At 46.7% G+C, this 23,113-nt stretch overlaps 1 protein-coding gene across 1 annotated transcript in view; it reads left to right on the top strand.

Annotated features, from left to right (window-relative positions):
• The window catches only part of NECAB2 (N-terminal EF-hand calcium binding protein 2), a 74,089-nt gene that overhangs the window by 21,789 nt on the left and 29,187 nt on the right, over positions 1-23,113 (top strand). Inside the window, exon 3 of the mRNA XM_040075241.2 lies at positions 15,655-15,763. Coding sequence (XP_039931175.1) covers positions 15,655-15,763 — 109 coding nt within the window. The remainder of the gene's footprint in view (positions 1-15,654; positions 15,764-23,113) is intronic.

Below are 23,113 nucleotides of genomic sequence, written 5' to 3'. Positions count from 1 at the left end.
CCTCCCTCCAGGGGGCTGGCAAGGGGGCAAGCGGGCAAAGGAAGAGGGATGGGCGGGTGAGGGTGGATTTGGGTAGAGGAGGTGGAAGAAGAAAGTTTCCATTGGCAGACCGGGGTCCAGAGCAGAGACACCTGCCCTGCTGCCGGCTGGGCCGTGGGGTGGCACCTGTGGCACCTGTGGCACCTGTGGCACCTCAGCGTGTCCCTGCTCCCTCCCGGCAGGGTGAGCCCTCTCCAGGCACAGCATCCCTGCCTGGGGCTCGGGCTGCTCACAGCAGAACTCATCTGGGGCTGCCCGCTGCTGAAGGAAAGATTTAGCAGGGCAAACACATCCACTGGGTTTTTTTCATATCAAGAGCTTTAAACTGGATCGCTGGAGCCGCTTGCTCCCTTCCCATGTGCTTTTTCTGAGAGCCCCACACTGACCTGAGCAAACATATTCATACAGCAAGTGACTGGAAAACCAGGGCACTGTAAAAGAAAGCAGGTTTCTTATTTTCAGAAATCAGTACAGAGCAGGACTGGGCCATTGCAGTACGGCATGAGTAGGGGTATTTTTCCTTTCTACCATCTGTCCTCTAGAATTTTAGTATTCAAGTTTTAAGCCTGCAGTACATATTTCCTATGCTGGACTGCTAAACCTTTGAATTGCCAGCATGCTGAGCATTTTGATCCTTTTATAAAACAAGAATGAGGATTAAACGCTCCCCACGGCACTGCTATTGCAGCAGCACTCAGTGCAGGTTCACAGAGGCTGATCTTGCATCATCATTGTTCTGTAGCACCGACATCCACAGTGGGATTTGGGCACGTAGGGAACCACAGAGGTGATGGTGAGCTTCCTTCTCTCTGCAAAAGCACATCAGTGTGCTCCATGAGAGAGACAGGCAAGGTTTGGAATTAGCTTCTCTTTAATTAGGGTGGATGTAGAAGTAAACAGCAAATGTCACCAAGCCCTCAGTCAGATATATCCTCTGCCCAGGCGTCACAGCATGGCCTGAGCAGCGCCCTGGCCCTCACCAACTCCACTGGCTCTGCAAGGACTCTTTTGTTTCCTGTCTCATAGCTTATTATGTCCTTTTTTTGTGTGTGTGTGTAAGTGAAACACAAATGTTCCAGGCTCACATGTGCACAAAGAGGCAAATAGGCTCCTCATGAGAGGGGTGCTAAATCCTGCTGAATTCACACATGGCTTTGTGCATTGAACCAGTCCAGAAATCCAGCCTGTGCTAATAGTTTGGGAAGGCAGGACATTCTAGTGAGTTTCCTGCAGGGAAAGGAGAGCCTGCAGGGAGCTGAGCTCCTCCAAGGCTGTGATGATTATCTGCTTTCTGGAAAGCTTTTTCATGGCAGGTTTGGCACTGACATGTGAGCTGGTAGTGCTGGGAGACAGAAAACCTCTCTGTAAACTGCTGCTTTGATGAAGCTCTCAGATGAGGCTTCTCCTGCACCAGGACGCTTCTGTCTTCAAATGGGTCCAATCCCTGCTAATAAATCACCTCCTCCACACGAGGAGGGTTTGATCAAACATCACAGGAGATATCATCAAGGGCTAAACTTTCCATTTTCTATTCCATTACCTAGAGCTCATAATGCTCAGTGTATCAGAGCAGTACAGGGTTCCCTCAGGTGTTTCTATTGCCAAGCCAGGCAACCCACAGCAAGTTGTCCATGTGCAGAGTGGCTCCTGAGCTTTCTTTCTTGGTTGCTGGGTTATCTTTACTCCTGCTGTAGTACCTTGGTACTCCTGAGCAGGATAGAGCAGGGCTGTGCTCCCAACTTAGGGCTGCTCAGCTTTGGGGGGAAAAAAAAATATATTAGCAATTTAGATTTCCTATGAGTATCTTGTATAGCATTTCCTGGCATGACACCCCTGTGAAATCTAGATGCTTTGGGGTTCTGGTGGGAGGTTTCTTGGTGTTGTTTCTTTTTTAAAAAACTATAAAAGGATTCCAGTGATTTGCTTACCGGAGCCCTGGGAAGCAGAAGAGAGCTCATAAGTGTGGTTTGTCTCAGAAACTGTTAAATATCCCCCTATGGGCTGGAGACCCTCAGTGCCACTGCTCTCCTGTGTAAATTCGGTTGTGCCAAAAGCAGCTCCACCCTTACATCAGACACCTTGAGTGTCTTGACTTTTATGGGCCACATTCCCCTTTTTCTCCTCCTTCTGCACAATGTATTGGTTTCCCAGCTGGTTTTTCACACCAACATCCAGCGCTTCTCCTCTTCTGACCTCACCTTTGGGCTTTGTAAGACCTTAAAGAGGAAAGAAGAGATGAGGGCAGAGTTTCCTGTGCAGAGGCTGCAGGCAGTGCTGTTCTGCTGGGTTTCAGCATGCAATGCGAGCAGTGCTGCTCTGTGTTCCCACGAGTGCACCACTTGAATCCAGCTTAAACCTGGGCGGTGGCTTGGGGAAGTTTTACATCACAGGGTTCTGCAGAAGGGTCTGGAAGCCTCTCCCTGCACTGCCCATGGGCCTCTCCTTGGGATCTCTCCGATCCCAGTTCTCAGCTGGGAAAGGGAAAGGCTGCATGCTGCTCCAGGTCGCGTGGCTGCAGCAGATGCTGCTGAGATGGCGTGGAAAAATTGTGAATTCAGCAAGCGCTAAGTAGCACACGGCATTAAAAATTCACAAAGATTTCTCTGAAACACAGTCTCCCAAAGAAGCATTTTGATGAGCTGCAGCAGGGCTGGCAGAGTGAGCAGGGAGACCCTTCCCCAGCACTGTGCTAGGAAACAGTCCCATGCAGAGGTTACCCCAGTGGTTTGTGCATTTGTGGTTCTCAATTTTCAATGAAAAACTGCAGCAGAGGGTTTTTTCTCTTCTTTTCCTGTTTAGGAACTCAGTGACAATTGTTCAGGTTTGCTGTGGAAAAGTAAACTAAAAATTGAGAGGCTGTTGTCAGTGTTCAGAGAAAGATATAAGGATTAAACTGAAACAAAACTCGAAATACTTTAGGTCCGGGATTTTCAAGTGTTCCTTTGAAAGCTTTCTTTAAGCAGAGAAGCTAGATGACCCCATTCTTCCCTGGGTAAAAAACACCCCAACAAACAAACAAACTTGTAGGCATTTTTCCGGTGACTTTGTCCTTCAGATAACCCCTTTTCCCCCTCATCTTAGCTTTAGCCCAATTAAAGCAGGCTGGGTTGAATCACCCGCGGGTCAGTGGCTGGGATGCTGAGGACGGAAGGAGCTGATGGGACACGCTGAGGTGGGCGGGGGGCCAGGGGGTGCTTCACAGCAGGAATCTTGAGCTGGCACACAAGTTTCCCTCTGCCTTTCGTGCTGGTACCAGTGGGACTTGCCGGCTTTTGCGATTCGGCTGGGGCGGAGCGCGGAGAGGCGCGGTGGGGATGCTCTGCCTTTGGCAGTGCGGGCTGTGACCTACTTGTGAAGCCGCTGCCCCTGGGTCGGGGGAGGTTCCGGCACTGCGGCTCCCGCTGCAGTCATTCTCGTTCTTACTCTTTACATCATCTGTTGAAATTTGTGTTTTCTCCTTTGTGCTTTAGTCTCTACTACATGGGTCGTTGCAGAAAAAGCAGCAAAACATCTTATCTTTCTCCTCCCTGAACCGAAAAAAAAAAAAAAAAAGAGAGAACCAGAGCAGATATCCATGCTGCAGCTTTGTTAAAAGTAGAAATCTGTGATTACAGAGGTGCTAGTTTAATTTGCTGGAGCAGAAAAACGTACTTAGATTTTGTTTTTTCTTTGCAATCTTTTCAGAGCAGATGTGCCTTCCCTGCAGGACTGCTCTGTTCTGTGCTGCCCAGATGCTTTGCTGGAGCAAAAGCATGAAAGAGTGTAGAAAAGATCTGCATTGATTGCCTTATAGATGTTAAATATCTCTGACAGGGCTGAGACACCCATCCTGCCCTGGACAAACAGCTGGAGGCACTGAGCATAGGGCTCACATTTTCACTGTGAAAATAAACAGGAAATGCAGAAGCTTATTAAGTGGAAGCATAAGAATCAGAGCAACTGTGGTGGATTGAGTGAGTTTGTCTTGGCTGCTCTCCCTATCCAGCCATGGGGAGCCAGGACAGACCATGCCGGAGACCTGCGAGGGCATCCCGTGGGGAAGGACCACTTTGGCTCTCATTTATACTGAAACAAAGACTACCCCAAGAAAATCAGCTTTTGGCAAAGGGGTTTCTCAGAGAGGGACCATCGCACATGAGAAGTTGTTTTGTTTAGAGCCTGAAACTTTTTTTGACAGGGATTTTGAGACCACTGAGTTTCAAGAAATGAAACATTAGTGTTGCAGGGGATCAATGTTGTGAGCTTACACCTGGACTTCACGGTTCAGGAGTTAACATGAGGAAGCAAGTAATTAATTATTCAGGTTCTGCATTTGATATTCAAGCACCTATTGAGCCCTGGCACCGGGATCTGAATGTCCTGTATGCTGCAGATGATAAAGCAGGATGGAAACTTCTTCTGGCTTCTGAGAATGCAAATGAGGAATCTGCTTTTTGTGTTAGTTTAATTTGCTGTCTTCATCTCTGCACAGCTTGTTAGCTGAATGGAAATCTGTTGATGCTGCCAATGCAATCTGGATATTGTTTCATGGGACTGCAGAAAGCGATGAGTTTGTAGCTCTCTAATCTGCAGTAATTTGCTGCTAATTTGTCAACAGTCAACAACTCCAGTGGCTATCAGAGGAAAACAGCCCTGCTGCCTTCCTCTGGTCAGAGTTAGTGAAAGGTCACTTAGAGCACTGCTTCTTATCCTCTGGAGTGTTTTACTAAGGACAGAATAATGCTTGTTTTACAACGGGGAAATAAAATTGCAGGGGAGCTGTTGCAGTGACAGAACCCAGGTGAGTTTTCAGACTTGCCCACTGCTCATTTCTGACACGCCACCATCACACAGGGACCCAGCACAATCACTGCACCCTGGGCACTGCTTTTGGCTGCTGTACTACATTCTTCAGTTAGGCTGAAATGCAACTTCTGCTGTCAGAGATCAGGAAATCAAAGCAGGTATTATAGTTTTACCTGCAGCAATTCCCTTAGATGAGCACTGTGCTTCCCTGGCTAGGCAGCAGTTGAAAAGCTGCCCGTGGCTCCTGTCCAGGCTGTGCCTGGGAGAGGCTGTGGTTGTGGCATGGCAGCAGTGATCCCAGCTGAGCAGCTTCCAGGGTTCTGGCAGCAGTGATCCCGGCTGAGCAGCTTCCAGGGTTCTGGCAGCAGTGATCCCAACTGAGCAGCTCCCAAGGATCTGGCAGCAGTGATCCCCATGAGCAGCTCCCAGGGATCTGGCAGCAGTGATCCCCATGAGCAGCTCCCAGGGATCTGGCAGCAGTGATCCCCATGAGCAGTTCCCAGGGATCTGGCAGCAGTGATCCCCATGAGCAGCTCCCAGGGATCTGGCAGCAGTGATCCCAACTGAGCAGCTCCCAAGGATCTGGCAGCAGTGATCCCCATGAGCAGCTCCCAGGGATCTGGCAGCAGTGATCCCAACTGAGCAGCTCCCAGGGATCTGGCAGCAGTGATCCCCATGAGCAGCTCCCAGGGATCTGGCAGCAGTGATCCCCATGAGCAGTTCCCAGGGATCTGGCAGCAGTGATCCCCATGAGCAGCTCCCAGGGATCTGGCAGCAGTGATCCCAACTGAGCAGCTCCCAGGGATCTGGCAGCAGTGATCCCAACTGAGCTGCTCACGGAGCAGCCTCTGGCAGCATCACCAGGCTGTGCCCAGATCCAGTGTGGTGCTGCAAGCCCAGCTAAGAACAGCTTCAGCCCCAGGGAGTTTCTCTCCCTGCCATACCCTGACCACACCAGGACCATGTTTTTGAGAGGGAACACCATGCATTTTCATAATTTTTTGCTCAAACACTTGTCTCTTCCTCATTTTGAAACTGAGTGCAGGGTACAATGAGCTGAAAATAGTGCTAACCCTGTCTTGGCCCTCTGAAATATTAATCTATCTGCACATTAAACAAAAGCAAGCAAGAAAGCTGGTTAATGAGGAAGAGGAGGAATTAGGGCTGTTTGGTGCCTGTTTCTGAGCTTTCCAAGAAATCTGGATTTAACAGGCTGTTGCAGAGCTCGAGTGTATTGGAGTCAGGAGTGCTGGCTTCTGCTTCAGCTTGATTGAAACTTCCTGATCAATCATCCCAGGTTTACTCTTTCTTTTGATGTTTCTGCCAAATTTTAATGATAAAGTTTGAAAACTTTGGAGCTGGCAGTCTGCCTGGAGCTGATAGTTCACGAATGTTTTAGCTAGCACATTCCCACTCAGGCATGGCACAGAACTACATACATTGCTTTTCTAAATCTTGGTTCTGAGCTGTCCTCAGTCAGAAGTGGGGACATTAATTTGACAGGGGACAGTGTGAGGGCCCTGTATAGGCTCCAGTGTGTTCTAAGAATGCATGAGGTTACTGTCAGTAAGTAACGGTGTTTCCCCACATGTCTTAAGATGAAGCACCTGCTGTCTAATATTTTCTTCTTTCTCTCTCTCCTGTTTGCCATGGCCATGTCCCCACTGCTGCTCTTCAAGGAGTCTGAGAGCTGTGTGAGCCCCATGGTGTGGGTTAGCTGCTCTCAAAGCACTGAGCTGTTCCTTAAACTCGGTGGGATACACAGAACACCCAACTGCTGCTCCAGCAGCTGTGCCCTTGCTGGGGCTGCTCCAGCAATTTCCTGAGAATATCTCTTGTACTCTCCTGCTCTGTCCGAGTGCAAGAGGGAACTGTAGCTTCAGGAACTGATTTCCACCAAAATGAAGGTTTTGGCTGCCTGGAGATGGAAATAAAGTAGATCATAGAATCATAGAATGGTCTGGGTTGGCAGGTACCTTAAAGGTCCTCTAGTTCCAATCCCCTGGCATGGGCAGGGACTCCTTCCACTGGACCAGGCTACTCAAAGCCCTATCCAGCCTTGCACTGAATGCTTCCAGGGATGGGAAGTGACTTGATAATCTTCAGAAGTGATATTTTGACTTGTCCCTACAGAGAAACACAGGTTTCCCTCCTTGCTGCTGGACGGCCAGGCACTGGTGTGTGTATGTGACCCGTCCTCAGCCAGCCTGCTGGAAGATGTTACCCATGGTAGCTTCCCAGAGGCCTTGTCTTCAGATATGGTGAAGGTCACTTGGAGTTCAGAGAGGCATGAGATCCCTCAGATCCCATATTGTTCTTGTAGGAGAGCACAGCAAGTGCTGCAGTGGTTTTACATCTCCACCCACCACCCCAGGGCTTCTGCCTCTCCGCAGAGACCTCACCCAGTGGGATGCACCTGGAGGATCACCATGGCATGGCAGGAGTTAGAGCCTTGCAACAGCTTGAAACCGTGCGTGGCTTTTGATGTGTGAGTGGGGAATTGCTAAAAAAGCCTCCCATGTAAAGCCTCTGCTCTGCTTTGATGTGGCAGGGCTCAGGAGCAGATTTAAATATCTCTCTGTGATTCCCAGGCCACCTCTATTCTGCACACAAAGAAATGCTTAATCTTGCGAGGAATTATGTATCACACTGCAGTTTGCTGATGCATAAAAATTAACTATTTTTTGCATAGCAACATAGCAGCTATGCTATCTAATAATTTAGTATGATTATCCAAATATCGGTTTTTCCTTCTACTATTTATTTTATTGTATTTTTCATTTTCTGTAGTAACTCCAGAATAATTGTTTTTAAGGCACCGCAGGAGGCAGGTTCTGCTCTCCTTTAGCAAGAGTTTTGCCTTAAATGCAAGAAGAAAGTTTTGAAGTTAGGATTTACTGCTTTGGGATGGTTGAAGCCCAGAGTGATCTCATATTAACAACAAGCTGCGCTGCCTTTGGGTTTCATTTTCACTTTAGATCAAATATTTAGAGAGGCTGCTAGTAGCTCATGGGCTTTGACAGGGGTTTGTTAGAGGAAGCTTTGTTGATGGTTTTTAAGTCACAGAATGATTAAGGTTGGAAAAACCCTCTAAGATCATCAAGAGCCCTTCGAGTCTATCACTGTGTCCCCAGGTGCCACATCTACAAGTCTTTTAAATACCTTCACAGATGGTGATCCCACCACTTTCCTGGACAGTCTGTTCCAATGCTTGACCACCACTTCAGTAAAGAAAATTTTCCTAATTTTCAATCTGCAACGTGCTTCAGGAGGGTGACCGAAGAAGGGGTCTGCAACAAGGATGCCTGGGCAATAAACAGAAATTTTGGGGATCAAGTGATAGAGATCAAAGGTTGATGATGTTGCAACCACTCCTCTCTGCACAATCTCCTCTAAAACAGAAATTCTAGTTCTGTTTAGCTGCGTCTACGATGTCGCGTGTTCCACTGAAGAGTTCAAATGACAAAAGAAGGTGGGACATGTGGGGAGGGGGGACACTGAAGGCACTTTAATGAAGAAAGAAGTAGATGTTCAGGATGGCAGAGAGGGGATGGGACTGAGTATTAATGGAGAGAGCAAGACAGGTGTTTGGATATGCAGGGAACCAAAGCCTTTGGGAGAGAGAATGAGGCAGTTTGGGTCAGGAAGCTGCAAGCCCTGCACAGGAACCTGCTGCTTTGCTGTGCTGGCCTGTGCTTGTGGAATTCACAGGGCAGAGACTTTAAATGAGTAAATAAATCAAAGGTGCTAAAAAGCTATGGTTGTTCAAAGTCAATCATCCATGTAATGGCACCCAATATAAAAAGGCAGTCTCAGGTCAGCTAAGATGAAAAATAACTGAGAGGCAGTGGCAGATGTGTGTCTGGAGCTAAGCTGGGTCTGCTGATGGCTGCAACACCTTGGAAACAGATTTCCTGATGGGGGAGAGTGAAGGAACAGAGGTGAAGGTTTGTTCCCAATCCCTGCAGCAGCCACTAGAACAGCAGTGTGTTATCAGCATTATTCTCATACTCCATCCAAAGCACAGCACACTACCAGCCTCTAGGAGGAAAATTAACTCTATCTCAACCAAACCCAGAACTCTCTGTTTATTTATTTCTTTAATACTGTATATTTATGGTGTATAGCCCAGAGGTCTGCTTCATGCTACAGCACTGACCCTGGTGCACAGCCATGCCTCCCCTCCAGCCCCTCTTGGCTGCCCAGGCTGGAGCCCAAGGAACCCATTGAGAATTCACATATTGCCTCTCAAAATGAATTCTTCACCAGATGGTTGCTTGTTGCAAGCTCTGGTTTCCTTTCCTCCATGTTTTCCCACTGCCCTGCCCTAAGCCAGACCATTATGTTCACGTACATGGGGTCCCAGGGCTCAGATCACCTGCAGTTTCCGTAAATTACTACAGAGCTGCAGCACGTGGAGGGGCTGACTCAGAGCTTTCCTTGAGCTGCTACAGATGTGAAACAAAAGCATGGAATCAGCTGTTGACTTTCATTTTCTTTTTTTAACTGAGAGCAAATAACTTGGACAGTGAGAAGAAAACTGAAGCAGGTTACCTCCTGCTTTCTGGAGGAAAATGGTGGCTGGAGAAAGCTTTGTGGACTACAGGCATTTCTGTCTGAATCCTATTCTGACTGCTTGGGTGACTTTTTGTTACAATCTCTATTAAGCAGCAATTGCATTGAACCTAGCCAGGCTATTTACACCTTCGGGAGGTCTAATAGCACCACTTAATTTATAAACAACTAGGAATTTCTTTGGAAGGCATTCCTAGATACCCGTGATGAAAAGTCCAAATTCAGTGTAATGGGTGAGCACATAAACCACCGCCTCCTCACACACACATTTAAATCAGGTCATTACAGCAAGGTGAGAATTATGTGGCAAAAAAGTACAGTCTTCACCAAAGATAGTGAGAGAAAATGTGTTATATCAGTCCTGCCTGTCTCCCTACCTACAGCTTACATTTGATACCTACCCACAGCTGCCATTAAAAATAATTTCAAAATTATTTCTAACTCTGAGATGACAAAAGGCTTGATTTCATGATAAAAGCTGAGCTGCTTGGGGAAAATTCTGGCATGCTAATGGACACTGCTTAATGCCCAGGCTATTTCTCAGGGGAATGAGGCGCAGTTTTCTGACTACAATGGAAATCCCATTTTTATCCTGTCCAATTCCTACAGGGAAGATTCCCAGCCATTGTCTGCTTGGTGCATGCAGTATTACCCATCATCCTAAACAGGAACCAGGCTTTAAGTCATTCCTCAATATCTTATACTGACTGATATGGTAATTTTGAAATAAAAGTCGCTTTTCTCCTATTTTAATGGAAATGAAAAGGCTAATCCAGTCACAGAAAGGATCCTCAGCCCTTCTATCAAGTGCCATGCACAGATTTTGGGTATGGTTCAGTTTCAGTTGTACCACAGAACTTCATCCTATGCTGCAGAGAAGAAAGGAGAAGTGTGAAATTGGCTAAATATTGTGCTTGATGAAGTCTGTGCTTTGATGAAGGCAAAAGTTAACCAAATTCCCCCAGAAGGGATGATCTTTACTCCTGGGGTGGATGACTAGGGAGGGGTATTGGCTGCCTTCATAAGGGACGTTCCTTCATTTGCTTTGTGCACCCAATGTTCCTCCAAGGCCTCATGCAGGCACAGGAAGGAAAGACGTTCTGGGAGGATTAAAACCCCGAAGGTTTCCCTGACACGTGGCACGAAGGAGATGGTGATGCTGGAAGCTTTGGCGTGTGCCCAGCCTGCCCCGAGCGAGGAGCTGCAGGTTGTGCCCACGGGGGCTGTCGTGGCAGCAGATGGAAGACACCACCTCAAAACTGTGTTCATGGCACGAAGGCAAAGGTGGGGATCACGCCCAGTACACAGGAAAACATTTGTCAAGGTTTTGTCAATGAGCTGAGTGAGCAAACCCCCAGATCCTTAAATTCAATCCCTCGCTTTGGATCTGAAACTCTCTTCTGTGCCAGCCTTTGCATTCCTGTGCCAGCATCACCCAGTAGGTCTCACCAGCATTCCCAGCTGGCATTAGAAACGCACAGGAGTGTTTCAGACAGAGATTATTCACCGTATTGCAAATGTCAATATCTCTCTTAGGTTATCTGCACAGATCACTTGCTGTGGTACTGACCCTAGTGAAAACAGCTGTGCTGGGCATTAGTTAAGTTTCAAAATTTTGGAGTCATTCTGTAAATTTCTTCCACTAGAAAATTACTGTAATTGTAGTAATTTCCTTGTAATGATGCGTGTTACGTCTCATTAGCAAAGGCACTTGCAGGGGCTGTGTTCCAATGGCAACGGCGCCGTCCTCGTGCAGAGCCACCCAAACGTGAGCTGTGCCGCTCCTGCACAGCTCCGGTGCCTCTGCAGCTTCAGCCAGGGCTGGAGCTGCATCACCAGCGCTGCTTCCAGCTAAATGCAATTGCCCCCAGCAGAACACTGTGAGGCTGGAATTGAAGTGGGTGGGGAATTTTTTTGCCTGTGTTACTGGTGAGGAGCTGCAGATGAATTTCAGAGAGGGCTGGGTGATGCAGAGGTTGCGCTCCTTCTTTGCCCAGTGGAAAGGTTCATCACACATCAGATCTGTGGGGCTGGAGCGATTTTCCCTAACAGCCCAGGATGGAAAGCTCAAGCCCATATTCCCCTTTGTTTAAATGAATGAAGTTGCTCCTCCTGGCTCCCGAGGGGGCTGGATGAGGGGGTCAGGGTGGAAGCCAATCCCTGTTCTTGCTGGCTCATGTATATGCACATGCATACCCCCAAGAAAGAAGAAAAAATAGAGATACTCATTTTTATTCACAGGCCCTAATAAAATCCAATTTACTTACCCATAGCTGTTGGGCACTTGCAAGTAAGCGGAGCTTAGAGCATTTTGGAACTCGCAGAGTAATAAAAGTAAGTAATGAAGTATAGCCATAATAATAGCTAGAAAATATATTCATGATATATCTGGGAAATATATGAGCAGCCGCAACCTCATGTAATTGAAAACAGATTTAGCAAACTCAGGCTCAGAACAGTGACCTTATTTTGTAGCTGCTTTAAGCCATTTGTATCACTGAGTGAATTTCCAGAAACTCGGCCATCAGATTTCCTACGCTTTGGACGATTTATGATCTCAGTTTGATTTTTCCCTGGACGGTGCTGGTGGGTGAGAACAGCTTGATTTTGTGAGTCAGAAGGTGTACAAGCCACTCCTGGACTCCTCACCTTTTCATGATGGCAAATGGAGATATAACAACATCCCAGCTGGGGCTTTCTAATGCTCTCTCTTTGTCCTTCTCTCTTCATTTAGTTTTAACTTTGATAACTCTGTTGGGCTGGTAATTTGCTTTGGTCTTTGCCTGTGATTGAATTATTTTGAAAAGCTGGGGTAAAATGAAGATTGCTCTCTCAGGAAGAAGTGATGGCAGGATAGCTGTGGCCTGATTATCTCTTTTCTCAGCCCATCAGTGCAAGGGAGGCAATTTCTAGTTAGTGGCACTTGTCCTTGCTGGCAGCTAGGTGTTAACTCGAGTCCTGGGTTTAAAGAGGAGGGAGGAAGGGAGACAGTGGAAATAGGTTGCCTGCCTTTAGTATGGTTGCCCAGATAAAGAAGTCACAAATATTTGTGTAAATTCAGATCTCTAGATCTTAAGATCTTTATGATCTAGATCTCTTCGAGATCTCTAGGTCTTAAAAATGATGGAAACTTTATTTGGTTTTGTAAGCTTTGGTAAAGAATCTCAATTTTTTCCATTATGCTTCCTGTCAAAAGTAGCTCCCAAGGGCTGATGGATCCCAGAGCAGCTCTGCAGGATAGGGCATGGGTGAGGCTGAACAAATTGAGGCTCTTCCTGTCCCTTTGGAGAATTTGTACCTCTTGGACCCGGCAGCTTTCTGCAAAAAGCTGCTTTCTGGAAGTCTCATCCATTCTCTACTGAGTGTAGACACTCCTGCTGTCAGAAAAAGCTGGGGCTGTCCTGATAAGGCTCCCCCTGGACCACAGTGTCCCATCAGCTCTTATCACAGCAGTTGGAGCCAGGGCCTGGTGTCAGTACCCTTGTGGTCAATCCTCCTCAGCAGGGGGTTTTTAACAGTTTAATTTGATCTGGCAAATCCCAGCCCAGTCTGCTTCTTCTTATCACTCTGAAGTTCCCTGAAGGCATCTTTGCCTGCTGGGCTCCAGAAACCCAGGCTCCCAGGCTGTTCCACAATTATAGATATGCAGCTCAAGGATTATCTCATTACTCAGAAAGGCTTTTGCTTTGTGTGTCTGCAGAGAAGTATTCCAGTTTATATTAAATAACAGTCAGCTTTAAGTTGGCTGGTACTTGGTGCTGGTGGTTGGGGCGGAGATGAAAGTCCTGAGAACTGCTTGCAAATAAAATTGGTACTTTCATTCAAACTCTGTGGGGTCAGAATACTTTTATTCAAACAGTTCTGTGGGGTCTCCAGACAATAAAAATTAAATAAAACTCTCTGTCACCTCCTTCTTCCTCCAGATCTTTAAATCATCCTGGTTTTGCATTACTTTGGGCTGTTAAATGCCAACAGAATTCAGTACGTGTTGGTTTCCAGTGATCTGATCTGTCATGGTAATTGGTATCTGTCTACTTGTTCAGAGATAGGAGTCACAGCAGTGTTTTGGCACTGATTTTAAACATAGATATTTCAGAGGCTGCAGCAAAAATGCATCCTGGAGCACATTACTAAAAAAAAAAAAAAAAACAAACCTCAAAACCCCTACAGCAAAACAAATCAAGCAAGAGTAAAATAAAAGACGGAAGTTATAAGACATACACTAGATAAAAGTTGTGGATTTTTTGCCTTAAACTTAGAAACACTTTTGTCTTTTTCAGAGTTAAGCAAACTATAAATTCAGATCAAAGTACTCTCCTGAAAAAAAAAAAAATCCACTTCACTTTACAGTTGTTCTTTCCCAGTAAGTTGATTTATGTGACTTTCCTGGGAATTTATTTCTGCTGCCCTCTGTGTGGAAGGACAGTTTGAAGGTGAACAAGCACTGATTTATGGTTTCCAGGTAAAGTGTTCCAGGTATAAAGAATTGTTTAGCCCTCGTGGGATAGAAATGCTGTCATCCTTTTGATCTCAGTGCTTGAAGATGTGCATCCATTGCCAGTCAGGATCAGAAGAAACCAAACCTTGATCTTGGCTAGGATACTGCATAAATAGGAGCACTGAGGGGGAAAAGCTTCTTATCCAGCTGTGCAATTTGGAGAGGTGGAGATGAGTGATGTGGATGGGGCTCCTGCTCCGGACAGCTTTTCATCTCCTTCAGTGACAGAATGTCACCACTGGGTTGACCCCCAGGTGACACTGGTGGGGTGCTTCAAGCAATAGGTTCTTGCTGAAGTACAGGTGCTTTAGTGCTCTGTAATCAGAAACAGCAGATTTGGGGCCCATTCCCCGGGCTGTGCGCTGGTATTCTGCACCCTGCCTGCTGCAAAAAGGTCACGTTTTGGGGAAGGGATGCAGAAAAACAACAAAGGCAGCTGGACCGTCTCTGTAGCCAGTGTGGTGCTCGGGAAATGGTGCCCTCTTCACCCAGCGTTGCTGCAGACTGTTCCCCTGCTGTGTTCCTTTCGTAATTGCCAATTAAATGGGCATCTTAGACTCAGTTTATCACTGTTCTAAATTTGTCTGTGCCAGGCAAGGGAAGCTGGGTTAGCATTTGGCAATGCAGGTATGTTTTAGGAGCAGTATACTTACTTTAAGGAAGAAAGATTGATGTGTGTGTGGAGAGTTGGCTAATTTTGTCCTCTAGCGTCATTTTCTGAAAAAGAAACAACAGGGTTTATTATTGATTTGATTAAATAATAAATGATACATCCTCCTACCACAAAGCAGGCAGCATTTCCAGTCTGTGACTCTTCTGTGGATATGAATGGAAAGATTTTAAATAATATGTGACCTGGGGTAGTTTTTTCTCCCCCTAGGCACTGCTGCACACCAGAGTGTAGTGTCAGCAGCTTGGACAAAAAATAGTAAATTTAAGGGTTTTTAGAGTTTCTTTTGTCCCTCTCCTGCTGCTTTATTGCTGAACTTCACAGGAGCTCTCTCCCAGCCAGCTCTGTTCCTGTCTGCAGAGCACAGGGAAAAGCTCCAGATTTATCAGTTAAATGTAAGCTTTTGTCACCTTATCAGCCAAACTTGCGAGAGTCCTTCTTTTAGCGCCTTGTATATGAATTTGATAATTTCTTTTTCTTCTTGGCCATTTAAGGAGTCCATAGTAGCCCCAGTATAAATTCACACTGGGACCAATATATAAAATAACACAGAAAGTGTCTGGCCACCTTTCCACCTCAGTGGAATAGCTTCCATTTAACATTTCTGTCCAGAGCAGGGACGTGGACTGGGCTGGAGAGGATGCAGCTGGATGGAAATGGCAAAAGGTTCTGCTGGGTCTGTTGCAATTCCAGCCCAGGGTCTTTTCCTATCTAGAAAATGTCCTTTAACGAGCAGCTGGCATCATTTGAACATAGGGCAGTAAAAACGCTCCATAGTTTCTTAAGTGTAATTCAGTTTTAGGGTGAAGCTCACCAGTTTCTCCTCTCCGGGTTTGAGCCACGCTTTGGGTTAATAGCCCAGTTAGTTGCCAATGGCCATCCGTACCCAGGAGCATCTTCATCTGCCCCTGGGTCAGCCAGAGCTGCAGGTCCCACCCTGAGCCCTGCACTGGCTCAGGGCCAGTTCTGCAGAAGCATTTGGAGATAATTTTGGTGTGAACCTTTGAATCGGTAAATAACTCTTGATTTTCAGCCTTGCCCCCCTCGCTTTGCTGTTCCCTAATGGCAGCTGTGTTGCTGTTTGCAGATGATGGGAAGCTGTCCCTGGAGGAGTTCCAGGCCTTCTTTTCTGATGGGACACTCAACGAAGAAGAACTTGAGAAGCTCTTTCACACCATTGATTCAGACAACACTAAGTAAGTTCCATGTGCTGACACCCTTGCACTTCACAGAGCGTTCTGACCCTGGCAGGGGTCTGCAGCAGCAGTGCTTCACCTCTGCACAGGCTGCAGGAGTGCAATTTGCTTTGCAAAACCTTGCAATATCTCCATTTCTGCTTGGTTTGTGACTTATCCTGACAGCCATGATGACTTCTTTTGTCCTGGTGGTTTTTTCAGGACATTTCCAGTATTGCAACCTGACCTTTACGGCATCTGAAATGATGCTTAGCTTAATGTGGGCATTTAAATACCTCTTTATCTAAAAGCTTTGCTGTGCTATAAAAGGCAGCCATGTGAATCTCTCTAAGCACAGACCTATCCTGTCTCTTTGTGATGTCTCTGTATCCCCTGCACCTGGATCATGCCTGCTTCACTTCCAATCCAAAAAACCCCCTGGAAAGCAGTGATTGTTCTAGCCCTTCAAGAAACGAGTCCCTTTATCTCCAGGGTGAGGTTCTCCCCAAGCCCTGTAGCCACAGTTGTGGATGCTTTGCCTCTGCTCTGCTCCCCACAGCCCGAGGAGGCTGCTCTGGCCGCACAGACCTGGCCAAGGCAGCAGGGCTGGACCCAGGAGCAGCCCTGCTCTGTCAGGATTGTGGCCACCCCAGCAGCAGGGAGCAGTGATGGCAGAGGAGGGCTCTGGGTGAGCCCTCAGTCTGACGTAACATCAAAGCTGAAGCTAAACACGGCACCTGACTGCTCTCCCTGAGCCTCAAGCATCTGCAGGCTGTGCCAGGCTCTCAGATTAACCTGACAGACTCTTTAACAGCTGGTGTTTCCTTTCTCCCTCTGTCTTTGCTGTCTCTCCCTCAGTGCTCCCTCTGCCTGCCTTTGCCTTTGGTGGGCTCTGAGGTGTTCGTGAGCCCCCTGAGAGTGTCTGGTGCCAGCAGCATTTGGGGTCAGCCCAAAGCCGTGGTTTCCAGCAGGTAACAGCAGCACTGGGCACCAGCACAAAGGACACAACCCACTGGTGGGTTTTCCCTTTCCAAGAGAAATCTGTCTTCAAAAGCCCGAGTGGTTTTTTCTATTTGAAAATACAAATGAAAACCAGCTTTGAGTCATATTCCAGTGTGACTCCTGTTCCTCCGGAGAGGAAAAAATCTGTCCAAAAAGCCAAAGAAAAGAGAATCCAATTTCAAATGAGATGTCTTGAAGCAAGAGATTGAAAAATAATAATCTGGTTAATTACAAAGCCTTCTGGCAGCAAGGAGATGGAGTTTTGCCCACGTGAGTGGTGCCTTTTTTTGCCACCCATCCCAAAGACCCCCTGGAAAGCAGTGATTGTGCTGGAGGGCACCAGCACCAAAGCAGCAGCTGTAAAGCTCATCAGCACACCACAGGGACTGCTGAAGAATTTCCAAGAGCAATGTAAACGAGAGGTTTCTCAAAATCCTGTATTTCCAATGTGTGTACTTCCCAAAGTTTGTTCCAAGGTTGAAAACACCAAAGATCAGCTTGATATTTGCCTTTCCCAGAACCAAAGAAAGTTTTAGTGATCTTATTGCTAGAACTGTCTGGGAATGATCCATCCTTTCTAAGGGCTCTTCTTCCACAGGCTCTGAAGAGGTGCTGCCTCATGCTTTGGGGGTGCATTTATGGAGCTCCAGGTGATGCTCCCAGATGGGTTCTCAACACACTCTGGGACTTGGGTGCTCACCTGCCTCTGTTCTGAAATAATTTATGGCATTGCCTGAGCTTAGCAGTGCCCACCTGGCCTTTGGAAGGATGCAGATGGTTCATGTGCAATCCAGGGCACAGGGGGGTGAGTGTGGGGATGTTTCTTCTGGTCTCCTTGGAATGGGAAGTTGGATTGCAACCCATTTTTGCTGGGGGATTGTAGGGATTTTGCAGCTTGCTCCCAGCCTGAGTAAGGGATGTCTTCTGAACTGGACAGAGAGGAAATGTGCCATTTGTAAATGCCAGGCACCAGTGCTGCTGGCAAGGAGTCTTGCTGAGCAGTTCCCAAGCGTGACGAGAGCTCCCACAATTGAGGAGGATTTGTCTTTAGCCAAGCTGGCTTGATACAGTCATCAATACCTGTTAGGGACTGATACTTGCAGAGAGCAGCAGAGCATCTGCTGTTCTTGGCTGGAAGGAAAAGCAACGAGCTGGTCACGCTTCCAAGTTAAATCCTTGCATGAATTGGCACTTGTATTGATTTAGAAACCATAAATACCTACAGCAAATTTATCAAGCTGGGGAAGGGAAATATTCCTTGTTTTTAATCTGCAAGAGCTGTCTCAGTCTTCAGAAAATCTATTCAGAGCCAGGCTCCCTTCTACAGAAGTGTTTTTCACTGTGACCTGAGCAGTTGGCTTGACTGCAGCCTTGTGTCCAGCACAGTCCTTCAAGTCCAAGTCCAGTGTGCTCTTCAGCTTGCTGGGTCTTGTGTTACCCTCAGAGCGAGCTGGCAGCTCTGTGGGAGCCTGGGCAGGGGGGATGCTGCCTGCAGGCACTGGGGCTGCAATCTTCAGTGCTGCTGCCACTGAGTGAGAGAAGTGGAGTGCAGCTCTCGTTTTTCCATTTTACAGGAGAATGTAGGAACTTTCTCTTTCCCAAAGGCTGTTTGAATTACAGTTTTTTGCTATTTGATAGTTTATTTATTTTTAATCTTTTTGAAACTCTGCCTTATCTCCCCATTTTTCTCATATTGGCCGTTGTGTTTGTTTAGTGTGCAAAACCAAGATTGCTATTGAGATTACTTTACAGCAAGAGTAGAAAATGAAGAAAATTATGTTCCTGCTGATTATTAGTAATTGCTGCTACCAGTCAATTACAAAATGTTGATTCAATTTCCTGGAGTATTTTTAGAATCAGAGAGCTGCCTTACTAGAGTGGATAAAATGAATGTGTGTACCAGTTTCTTGACTGGGATTAGCTGGGGAGATAGTGGAAAAGAGAAGACTGGGCAGAGGAGTGGGAGGATGAGGTGGATTGTGGATGAAGGAGTAGCTGTGCTGCTCTGGAGAGTCAGTCCTGAGGTGCTGTGCCTGGAGGAGTCTGTGCTTCTATCCCAGAGAGACCCCACTGAGAGCAGGGTGTCCTTAGGAGGATGCTGAACTGGAAAGGGAGATTCCAAAACAACCCTGCATTGTTAATGAGATTTTTCCATTCTTCTTGATTGCCTGGGAAGTGTCTCCAGGGCATTAATGGTGTGGGGTGCTGGGCATGGGCTTCAAACACCCACCCTTGGTTTTAACACCAGGTATCTCCATGTGCTGTAGGTGCCATCATCACCAAATAATTCATCTGGCAGCAGGAGCATGTAAAATGTGTCATGTGTTTCTCCTGGCGTTTTTTGGCAAAATTATTTTCATAAAGCTGCTGTTGCTTAAAAACAGCAAAAAAAAGTAGCATTTTTCTCTCTGTTGCTCACACTGTCTGCCCTCCTTCTCTCCTCCCAGCTACAGCTGGGGGGCAAGAACAAGACATTGCTGGGTAGTTTTCCACCACTGGTTTGAGCTGTTACTTCAGGAGGTTCCAGCGGTGCCCTTTGGGGAGCTGCCTGAAGATTACTGGAGAGATAATGATATGTTACTATTAATACCAAGGCTACTGGAACAGCACAAATAATGTGCAATATGTATGTGCATGTGATGTATGGGCACACATCATGAAATATGTACTTTTTGTTTAGTGGTAGAAATGGGCTTTAGAAAGCATTGGATTAACGGTTACCTGGGAAATCCAGTTATATTTGCAGAGTTATCTACACACTTTCTTACTTTTTTTAACAAGATGTATCAATCTGAAAAGGAAAAAAGTCATTGCAGATATAAAGCCAAGTTCTAGGATCACAAATGAACAGATGAAGCCATTTAAAGGTATTGCTGTGATCCTGGACAAAGCTTGCTTTGTCTCACTCACAGCTCCCATCTTCTGCCAGCTCCCTGGGCTGGCACTGACTCCCACTCTGCATCCCCTTGGAAGGAAGAAGCACCTTTCAGCCTTTGGGAAAGCACAGGGATGTCACACGTGGCTGTCCACCAAACAAGTGTAGGGGATTTAAAAAATTCCTCTTCTATCTTGTACATTTTTCATAGCTTCAGAGGACAATCCTTTGGGGAGAGATCTGCTCACTGGAGCAGGACTGCTCAGATGAGCTGTACAGGTCCATTCACAGGGAGACAAGGACATGGCATTAGCATTCTGCTGCTCTGTCATTTGTTATCTCTTCGCTAGGCTTACAGCTATTCTTTTAATGGCTTTATTCTCCCCCTCTCCCCGCTCTAAATGAGCTCTTCTCTCCAGTGGCAAACACTAGAAAAGGCTGGAGTGTGCATGTAGGATAATTAACAGAAGCTTCTCAGAAGCCTTTGCAGCTTCCCCAGACTGTCATTTTGCCAGAGGATTGTGACAAATGGAGAGCTGAAGGCTCTGAGTTCTCCAGCCTGAGCTGCAGCCCGCAGTGCCACCTCCCATCCTCGGGGGCACTGACCTGGGCAGGGTGTGGTCCAGAGGGGTGAGTGCAGGGGATGGAGGGGAAAACAGATCATCCTTCTTGAGAACAGGACCTTGAGAACAGAACCTTCCTCCTCTGACCCCTCAGCTGCCCAGCTGCCCCAGGGAGCTGTATTATAAATCCCAGTAATTTGGGGTCACTTTTGGCTGCAGATGCAGGGTATGGTCAGGGTAGCTACCAGCCTGCTCATTTCCAGGGCTGGGGGACAGGTGCAGGGCCACCTCAGAAGCAGGTAATGATCCTGAGGAGCTTCTCTGCCTGCACTAATTAGTCCCACAGCGGAGCAGAGTGTGTCAGACCTGCGAGGATTCTGCCAACCCAGCAGTGCTGCTTCCAGCAGTGCATTCAGCTCCAGCACTTTGAGGGACCCACTGTGCCAGTGAGGACAGGGGGGAAGCTTTGGACTGCCCCTGCTTTTACTGACATCGTCAGCTGGGTCTAATACTTCCCACAGATCAATTTTGATTCTCTGTTGCTTTGAATGCATCAATATCCAGAGGTGAAGATGGGTTTCCCAACACCCTCCTTCCAGCACGCAGTCCTGCTCCAGACCTGGACACCTTCAGTGCCTTCTGGACAGCAGCCTGCTGTCCTGCTCCAGTCCTTACTCTCCTCTGGTGGAAATGATCTGTTGTTACTGTTTGCTTTGGATCCCAGAGTCCCTCCAGGCACTACTGTGAGGTGCTTTGCCTTCCCACTCCCCACCCCAGGTCTGGTGTCCTCTGCTGTGAGACATCTCCATCTGACAGAATCCCCTGTGACAGGAGCAGTTCCCTGCTCTCTGTGCTTTTCTCTGGGTTTCTGCAGCCCAGTCCTCTCAAATTTGAACAGAAAGTTCTTCTACTTCTTGAGCAAGAACAATGATGATTATGATTGAGTACTTTTTTCCTGGTTTCGTTTTTGGTTTGTTTTTTTTTTCCTCCCCCTCCCTAATCTTGGCTATTTGCACTGCAAACCTGATTCAGTGGAGTGCTGGGTTTGTCTGAAGCCTGCACTACAGAGATGGCTGTGCCCATTGAAACCAGCTTCATTTCTGAATATGGAATGTACTCAATTAACTCCCTGGGAAATAAACTACGGATGGTTTAATCAGCCGAGATTTTGATTAACTGATTCAAGAGACAGTTCTTGTCTCTTCTGAAAGGGACAAAATAATTGCACAAAAAATTACATGTCTTGCTCTAATTTCTGGCTCTCAAGAGCATGGGAATTTGGTGGATTTTGTTTATGTGGAAAATGTTTTTGAGTCCTAGCATATTCTTTCTCTAAACATGTCATTTAAACTATACTGTGCTCTTTTTTCTTATTTAAGTGAAGAAATACTTGGTGCCAAGGCCTGTGCTCAGCATCCGTGTGCTGATAGAGACACAGAACTTCTCGGGCTCTCCAAAGGAAAGGAACTTTAAAAACAAATCACCCTGTGGAAAGGTCACTGCAAGAAACACAAAGCTGAAAAACTGCACAGAATCTTGTTTGAACTAACATCTGAGAACATTTTTCTATTTCTAATCCTATTTCCCAGGTGTTTTCCCAGGCAGGCTCTCTGCCAGGTCCCTGGGGAGAGCCTGTCTTGTGCTGAGGCAGATTGGCTCTGGGAGCAGCAGGCTGGAGTTTACTGCAGAGTGTGAGGACTGGAGAGGGTTTATCTGTGCAAACCGAGTGAAGAATTATCACATCAGAGACTTTTCTAGCTGAGAAAGGGGCTCAGCACCTTATTTTTAGTATTGTGCACGGCACTCTGCATCACCAGTTTTCCATTCTAGGGAATTAAAAGATACCGAGATCTTGCATTAAAGTCATAAAAGTGACTGAGATATTTAATTCTAACCAGCCAGTTGTGTTTGATGCATTCAAAGAGATTATAAACTTTGCTTGCAGCTCCAATCTTGCAAATTTATAGAGGGGCGTTTTTTTGGGTAAATGTTCTTAGGGCACCAGCATCAAGCAGCAGACGTGCAGCTGCTATTTGGTGGGCAGAGCAAGGTGTCTACCTTGGGACTTGGTTTGAGAGGAGGTTTTTAGATAATTTTTCAATGGCAGAAGAAAAGCATTCATGAGAAACAAAGATATTGGGAAAAATACAGCAACAGGGTCCAGGGATTTCTTGCTTTACTATCCTTTTACTTGTTCCCTGCCAGTTGTGTGTTACATATCCAAAGCTGCACATTTGCTGCTCTAAATTACTCCTCTCCTACATACAGCTTTGGTAATAAACAAGATACCTGCAATATCTAAAAGGAGGAGAAGGCTGATTTAATTTTACCTCATGCTCTCAATATCTTGTTATTTCCTTCTGGCAATTAGCAACTCATTCAGCTGAGCTCTGAACAATCCCTCTGTCTCTTGAAGTTCAATATTACAGAGATTACAAATAGAAATTGGATTAGCCCAGGCTTCCATATCAAGTGGAAATAGGCAACATGTTAAATATTTGCTCATCAAAAAAGGACATTTCTGACTGTTTCATACCGATGACAGTTTGTGCATAAAGACGTAAGAGATCTCCTCCCTCCAGAAAGAGTGTTCATTTGTTTTAGTGGTTTGCCTTCAAAACTGAGCCAAAATAAATAAATAAAATAAAATAAAGAGAGCTTAAAAACGTGGACAGATGACTTCTTTTGATGTAAAGGAGAGGGCCAACAAGTGGAGGGAAGTGTGTGCCAAACCAGCGAAGTGTATCTTTGCTGCGAGCCAGAGGTGTTTGCGCCGCTTTCTCTCCCCCGTGAAGGTGGAAAATCGCAGCATCCCTCGGCTTCCTCGCCCGGGAGGAGCAGGACAGCAGCACCCGGCCTGTGGAAATGCTCTTCTGGGTCACTGCAGGCTGCAGCGCGGAGCCATCTCTGTTGGAGTCCAGGGCATTCCTT

Source organism: Hirundo rustica, chromosome 11, assembly GCF_015227805.2.
Source record: "Hirundo rustica isolate bHirRus1 chromosome 11, bHirRus1.pri.v3, whole genome shotgun sequence".
NCBI classification, from domain to species: Eukaryota; Metazoa; Chordata; class Aves; order Passeriformes; family Hirundinidae; genus Hirundo; species Hirundo rustica.
The sequence above is the reverse complement of the archived record's forward strand: the minus strand, read 5'-3'. Positions and strand labels throughout refer to the sequence as shown.